The 8213-nt window shown below is 38.8% G+C and overlaps 1 protein-coding gene across 1 annotated transcript in view; it reads right to left on the bottom strand.

Moving 5' to 3' along the window:
• Window positions 1-8213, bottom strand: part of Mgam2 (maltase-glucoamylase 2 (putative)) — an 85657-nt gene that overhangs the window by 26634 nt on the left and 50810 nt on the right. Inside the window, exons 33-36 of the mRNA XM_021191203.1 lie at window positions 7825-7887; window positions 6923-7057; window positions 5240-5324; window positions 4136-4274 (exon numbers count right to left, since the gene is read on the bottom strand). Of these exons, the coding sequence (XP_021046862.1) occupies window positions 4136-4274; window positions 5240-5324; window positions 6923-7057; window positions 7825-7887 (422 nt within the window). The remainder of the gene's footprint in view (window positions 1-4135; window positions 4275-5239; window positions 5325-6922; window positions 7058-7824; window positions 7888-8213) is intronic.

The following is an 8213-nucleotide window of genomic DNA, read 5'->3' as shown; positions in this document are numbered from 1 at the left end:
AAAAAAAAAAAAAAAAAAGGAAAGAAAGAAAAGAAAACAAAAAAAGAAAAAAGAACCAAGTATACTTCCCGCCAATCAGTTCCCAAGGAAACCCTAATTCCTCAAACTCCAAAGGCAGTCCAGCTATCCATAATTGAGTTCAACGTGGACTATAGGAGGATTTCTGGCAGTTAGACAAAAGCCAGAATGTCTCAGAAACTTATAAAACTGGTGTCCTTCTACCAAAAGCAGTCATTTCCTTACCTCTGGTAAAGGGACATATAGCTCTCCTATTAACAAACACCCGTGGTACACCTTCTCATCTCTCACGTTATGTCCTGTTACCTCCACCATTCTTCCCTGCCTCACTAGCCCTGGCTATATCCAGCCAGCTTTTCTCTCTGCTGCCTTGTACTCTTCCAGATGCCTCTAGTCTCTCTCTCTCTCTCTCTCTCTCTCTCTCTCTCTCTCTCTCTCTCTCTCTCTCTCTTTGTTTTTTTGTTTTTTGTTTTTTGTTTTTTGTTTTTTTCCAGACAGGGTTTCTCTGTATAGTCCTGGCTGTCCTGGAACTTACTTTGTACACCAGGCTGGCCTGGAACTCACAAATCTGCCTGCCTCTGCCTCCCAAGTGCTAGGACTAAAGGCATGCACCACCACTGCCTGGCTGGTCTATCTCTCTCATATCTACAAACAAACAAAAACATCCTTTCTCTTAACTATACTATGGAGCAATCATGTGGTAAGTCTATACACTATCCCAGAGTGCTCACTCTCCTGAGCATACCCCTGGATCAGGAATAAATTTTGCCAAGTCTAAACTCTTCAGTTGAAGGGGTAGTGTGGACTTTCTTTGTGATAACAAACTTAGATCTGGCAAGAGAAAACTAGGCCATGTAAATGGGGTAACATCATGAAAGAGCAGCTGAAAAATAAGAGAGTAGAAAAATTAACAAGAATGTTGCTAGGAACCATGATATCACTTAGTGTGCATCTCCTAGCCCGTGGACAGCTCATGGCAAGCATTATAAATCTTCTAAATCCAAGAAATCGGAACAAAGGACAGAAGGCACAGAGACACTGAATGAAAATGAGTGGAGGAGTGCACAAATACCTTTATATCCTGTAAAACAAAAACAAAAACCTAAACAATCCAGATTATGACTCTAGGAGGTAGGATTATGCCATCAATCATTGTTGCATTTAGAGATCAGGGTAGTTTCCTGCACAAAAGAAGTTCTTAATGACTTTTTCTCTTCTTTTGATAAAAGAATGTTTATAGAAAAGTCTGCCTTAAACAATAGTCAAAAGCTAAAAGAGTATATCTGTGAGCTTTTTCTCCAAATAAACTATAAAGGTAGAACAGCTGAAAGAAACCATTTCGGAACTAAGAAGCCATCAATCAATAAAATAATAAAAATCATCATCCCAAGAGAAACTACTAAATAGTGTCCAAACAGTGAGGCTTGTAACCTTCTCCCTTAAACCTACTCCCACCTCAGTCCATTCCCCCAGTAACCCCCTCAGGAACCCAATGCTAGCAGTTGTTAATCTCACTGGGGGAGAATAAGACCACTACCAAAATTTTGAGTAGAATTTGGAGCAAGTTTTAATTAAATACTGGCCAGGATGATAGACTTTGGCCAGGCCCACTTTGGATTCCCTCCAAAATGGCCACCAGCTATGTTGGCCAGATGCTTATAAGGCAAACCTACAAGGCTATATACTTCCAGCCTTTATCCAATGGTGGTAAGCATATATCCTAACATTCCTCCCTACCTACCTCCTGCCTAAATGAGATCAATCACCTCCAGTGTCATTGGGTCAACCTAACATTTTGGGGGACATGAGAACAGGTGGCTTATATCTTATATGAACAACAGCCTCCAGCATCTCAGGGAGTAGATGTCCTTGGGCTATGGGCTCACAGTTTGAAGACATCTTTATTTTATTGGTCTCTTAGACATAGTAATTAAAATTTCAAACAGGCTTTGGTCCTCGAACAAATTCACAGTAATCTAAGACATCTGAACTCCCTTTTAGTTTTATTAAAAGTATTTTCCCCTAAACCATTAAAAGGTCTATTCTAACTTCAGTTCTCCAGACAATATCTGTTCTGAGGGCTCCTTGTCAACATATTTTGACTCAGACCACAGATCAGGACTGAGAAAAAAAAATCCCATCTGTAGAGAATTAGTTTCCAAAGTTTCAGCACTCTCCTGGCAACATCACGGGTGCTAAGGCTGCGATTTCACTTGGGGCAAAACATTTGACTCAGGTTTTATAAGTAATTCCTAGAGGATTAGAACCATAGTAATCTTTGTAAAAAGAGAGAAGAGCCATGAACAAAGACCCGGAAGGTTTTTTTAGAGCACAGACACAAGCCAGAAATGATGGTTGCCATTTAGCCTCCTAAATTTGCATTCTCTTCACCTTGGCAAAGGTAAAGAAACTTAGAGACCAGGCATTCAATGTAGCTGAAGCAGGCTTAAGACAGGCATCTCCTTGGGTACTTTCTCTGGCTCCTTCCTTGGGGACCCTGTGTTCCATCCAATAGATGGTTGTGAGCATCTACTTCTTTATTTGCCAGGCACTGGCATAGCCTCACAGGAGACAGCTATCTCAGGGTTCTGTCAGCAAAATCTTGTTGATATATGAAATAGTGTCTGGGTTTGGTGGTTGTCTATGGCAAGGGATCCTGGGACTAGCATTTGAAATGTAAATGAAGAAAACATCTAATAAAAAAATTAATAACAATAATAATAATAATAATAATAATAATAATAATGACAGGCATCTCCCACAGTCTAGGCCTTTGGACTGAGTGTTCTTTAAAAATAAAACAAAACAAAAACAGAAACAAAAACAAAAACAAAAAACCAAAAAAAAATAACAAAAAAACCCCTGACATTAGGGATTCTTTCTCTGCCCCTTTGAGATGTAAATCTTTATTTTAAAAAAGCAGAAGGTGTGGGATTTAGAATCAATGAATGTCTTCCCCAAGGCTTGAAGAGTATCTCTTTGAAGTGTAAACATTAGGGAAGGTAGTGGGCCCCACCCCTCAGGCTCTAAAGGGAATGTGAGGCAGGTTTAATGGAGGCTACAAAGACTTTTTCCTTTCCTACCAAGGCTAGAAAGTACTTTTTCCTTAAAGTAAAGCCAATTAGCAAACACAGGTGCCCCCCCCACACACACACACACTTCACTCCCACCCAGTTTTCAAACTCTCCCCAGACCTTAGTTTCCATGTTCATACTAGAGTTTGGTATCTTCTATTGCAGAATCTTTTAATATGTTGCCCCCTTTTCATCACCTTTGCTTAGTGAGAAATTAATTGAGAAACTCTCTGGCCAGTGATTGGCTGAACTCTGGTTGATACTATTGGCCTCTGGGTAACTGAGTCTCCGAAGAAGGGGGAGGGTGGTGGTGGTGGTGGTGTGAGTGTGGGGAGACAGAAGAAAGAAAGGGAAAAGAACAGAAGAGAGGGGAAGAGAAGGGGAACTGATGGCTGCAGAGAAAAGTTGCTAATCAAATAAGAACAAAAGCAACAGCTAACTCTATGGACAATGGAAGAGATATCATTTATTACCAGAAATGTCTCATTTTTCAATGCTAACAATAACAACAAAAAACACTCAAAAATGAAAACAAAAAATGTAATATACACCACAAAAATGTAGTCAATAGAAATGTTGCCAAAAGGAACTTGGTAGGGAAGGGGATTAAACAAGATATTGTAAATATGTTCAACAAAAAATAAGAGAAAGCATGTCTTATTAAAGTAAAATAGGATCCATCCTGTTATTATGAATAATGAGGCAGGATGGAAAGATCTTAGAAGGACAGTGGAAGGGAAAGGACTTGGATAAAAGTAAAGACTTCCAGACAATTAACAAAATTTGCAATTACAGTGGCCTCTATGGAGACAATATTCCTTTTACATAGAGGTATTTTAAATAAGAGTATAATGTAGCAATGGGCCATGCTTAAGACCTAAACACATACAATCTCCAAATACAACCTTATCGTTTTCCTTTATGTGACCTGAAATACCTAGGAATCTCACAAACAGGATTTTAAACTTTGCTTACAGTAAAAATATATCCTAATTCCCTGTGCTAGCCTTTATCTTTGCCAACAGTAACAAAAGCACACTCACTCGTAGGTGGGTCTGGTCTGGGACCACCCGTACAGGCTGTGCATATCATAGTGCCGCACCCGGGAGCCATCTGGAAGGATTTGCTCACTCTCCATGCATAGAGTCTTGCTGTTCAGGCCTACATTCCTGGCTTCCAAATCTGAGGGAGAAATAATGAGTTATTTCCCACACATCTTGATTTATATGTTCTAATCGTATCAGGTCTAATTGCTTGAGTTTTTTGTTTTTTAATGTAGAAAAGCGACATCCTGTGATTTCATAATTAAGCTACAGAAAACATGTAGAGTGGATAAAGTATCCTCTTACTTTAACTAAAACTTAATGTGTCAGCTCAGTAGCACCATGACTGACTGCTTTGATGTTAACACTTTTTCTTCCACTAGATGGTAATGTCCTCAAGGGAATAAATAGATCTTGTTCAAATCAATTCTGTACTGATGTTTCTAAATCTTTCTGGCTTGCCAGCATTTGCCTGATAAATAATATAAAATTAAGAGAGGAAGGAGTAGATGGGTGGATGAATGGATGGATGGATGGATGGATGGATGGATGGATGGATGGATAGATGGATGGAGACATGACCAATAATATAGACATTAAGAAACCTGGATTGTAGTTGTAGATAGAATGCTTTTAAGAACTTCATTCCTTGAGCTTCTTTGGGGTGAGAGGACTCAATATACTGAGATGTCTTGGACCAAAGCCTCTTGCTCCATATTATGGTATAGTGAGCTCCAAGGAGAATCTTTCTTAAAGTGTCTGAACATGGGTAGAGAGTGTAGGAACTAAACTCTAATCAGAAAACCCTGTATATTGGGACAAATGGGTGTACATACATGTAGAAGAGTGTATTTAAAACGTGGGTAATAATTTTATAGCCATCCATACAATCAAGTATACTGTTTAGTTTCTTTTATAATACATCATGTCATTATTTCTGTACCCAATTACTAACTTACTAATTTGCATATATTCAAAGTTATTCTATTTGTGGATTTTCTGTCATGGTGAAAGTATGTTTGCTCCTCCCCTTTCCAATCCAAAAATTTTGGCTTTATACAAGACTAAAAGGAAAGAGACTCTTGAGTGGGAAAGAAATCATACCTGGCATGTAGGGTGGTTTATTGAGAGTGTCACTGCGGCAGCCCCCGACGGCTCCATCCACAAAGTTTGAAGGCTCATTCATATCCTGAAGTAAGCAGTCAAAGAAAAATTCTGTCATATCGGGGCAGCAAGTCATTTCTAAATAGAACACTAACCTCAAATAAATGACTAGGTTGTGTAATCCTGGTCTTTAACCTTGTCATGGATTAAACTGGAATTAAAAATCCTACATCAGCTTAGTGGAGTAGAGTAATAAACTTTCCAGTTTATCTTTTTCATTCTTGGAAGGTTATGTCATAGCAAAATCATTGAGATAACATTGGATCCTGAACTTAATGAAATATCTTAATCTATCTCCCTATCCATCAAGCCTGTTTTTATTTTTCTATTCATAGACTACTTATTTTGTATCTGTAGCCAGTGGCTATTATAATCTTCGTCTACCTTTTCTTACAGCCCCAGCCTTGCTATGAATCTACTACTGACATAGGCTTGAAAATATTCTGAGTAGTTGTAATAACTCAGAGCAATACTTGAAATAAAAACTTCCATTGGGGAATGTAAAGCTCAATTGCAAGGAGTAGAGGCCCTGAGGGAATGTTCCTTGTCTGTCAGTAAAATAAAAATAAAATTGGTCTATCTTTAAAAAGAAAGTTTTAAATAAGAATACAGGAAACAGCAAGCATTGGGACTAACTATGCACTGTTTTGGTTTACCCAACAACAGTTTTCTTTTTTTCTAAAACAGTAGTTTACAACCTGGGGTTTGAACAACCCTTTCCCACGGGTTAACTAAGACCATTGAAAAACAGGGATATTTCCATTATAATTCATAGCAGCAGCAACATTACAGTTATGAAGTAGCTATGAAAATAATTTTATGGTTTGGGTCAACACAACATGAGCAACTGTATTAAAGGGTCCCAGTATTAGGTAGATTAAGAACCACTGTGTTAGAACAAACATCTCATAGTTGTCTGAATCTCTTCTTCAAAGCTGCTAACATTTCTTTACTTTCTGACTTATCTGTTTGGATAAATTTGTGTTCTTCTACAAGTTTACAGTATGCTTGTCTGTCATGAAAGGTCAATATTCAGTGAGGCCACAAAGCAACCAAAGGACTCAAGTTTGTCACTGCATGAACTGTGAGCTTCTTCTACTCTGACCTAGCATCTAGCAGCTCTTCAAAGCTGGCTTAGAATTTGCTTAGGGTTTCAGGGGTCTTGATGTGAGGTGAGAAAGCATGACAGGAATGAATGAATTCCACCCCTAGAAAGATGCAAACAGAGGAGCCCTCACAGACATCTCCCAGAGACATCCCATCAATCTCCAAATTGATGCCTTGTCTATTCCCAGGTCTGCCCTGTCTTGCAGGATTCACTTTCAGGATTTGGAGTGGATGTGTCATCTAGGAAGCAGACCAACTGGAAATAAGAGATGCCAGGATGTTCCTCCCTGTCACCCAAGTATTAAACATCTTGAGCACCTGACACACCTCCTCAGTGAATACCTCTGTCAGACATGTCCTTGGTCAGGACCACAATAATCTCTGCTTTTCCTGGTCCTAGAAACAAAGCTACCTTCCTTTTAGTTATCCACTCCTAGCTGCCTATTCTGCGAGTTTATAAAGTACCTCCCTGAATTCTAACTGCTTATGTGTTCAGAGAATTAAAGGTTCACTTACAATCCGCAGCCCATCAAACTTCAAACTTTTCTGTGGCTCCTGAGGATTTGAATAGAGCTCTTCTATCTCCTTCTTCCACCATGTGGCTGTGCTGTTACGCAGGAAGTCAGGAAAAGCAACATAGGCCCTGTATAGCTGGAAGAGCAAGACATGCTTTCATGGGAAAGATCTCCCCCTATCTTGGAAGGAGAGTGCTGATGACAAAAGAGGAAATGGGTGAGCATTTTGGCCTGTCCAGTCTCTGAACTAACAGCTTTTCTTCTGCCATTGCTGCAGAGTTTACAATGGACACAAAGATGGAGGAAGGGGGGAAAGTCCTCTAAAAGCACCTTTAAAGGATAGGACTTGTTTTAGGATTCAACATCAACTATGGATAATAGAAAACTAAGTATCTAAATAGTTGAATTGTAAAGATGCCTGGGATTCTTGTAGATTGGCTAAACTAAGGAGGACCTGCCTTTTATGCTTGGAAAAATGAGCTGCATAGTAAATAGGCTTGATGGGACAGAAGGCATGGAACCAATGACTTTCCTCCTTCCAGCCTGATAGCTTTTGGTCCTCAAGGAATTCATCAAAACATCTACTTGTGATAGTTTAATACTTGAGAATGTATCTTAGACTTTGGGTCATCCTTTTTCTAGCAACACTATATTTGAATCACAAACTATTGAACACATAAAAATTCATGGGGTTTCATGATAATTTTCTTTCTATATCTTTCCATTTTGGTTGGCTGTCAGGTTTTTCATTCGAGTGATTCCTCCTGTGAAAACTGACCACCAGGCAAACAGACTCAAGTTAAAGCTGCTTATCCAAAAAGGGGGAGCTACTCATCTACCAAGAGAAAACACAAACATTCAGACATTTAGGGTGATGTTAAAAAAAATTCTGTTCAATGTCACCTTAAGTTGAGTCTCATGGTCAAGGGATCCATCCACATTTACATTGGGCAACTCTGCCCACACCTAGACAAATAAGAAAATCAAAACCTTTAAATCACTGAACATAGACCATGAGGTGTTTTGCATGCAAAACTCTAAAGGGAAGCAACTCTACACATGCCTCAATCTTTGTCATAAGTTAAGCTGTAAAATCTGAATGTACAGAATTCACCAGGGTGTCCTGAATTACTCCATACATCTTCATCTTTTAAATTTTGAACTTAAGTAAATAACATCATTTTAAGTGTATCTTCTGCACAATAATATTTCAAATAATTACTTTGCTCTGGTCTTATTCCATTTTTACCTATAAAAACTTTTCTTTACAAGCAAATGTGAAATGTGATGCT

This window comes from Mus pahari, chromosome 2, assembly GCF_900095145.1.
Source record: "Mus pahari chromosome 2, PAHARI_EIJ_v1.1, whole genome shotgun sequence".
In the NCBI taxonomy this organism is placed as follows: domain Eukaryota; kingdom Metazoa; phylum Chordata; class Mammalia; order Rodentia; family Muridae; genus Mus; species Mus pahari.
This window is presented reverse-complemented; position numbering and strand designations above follow the sequence as displayed.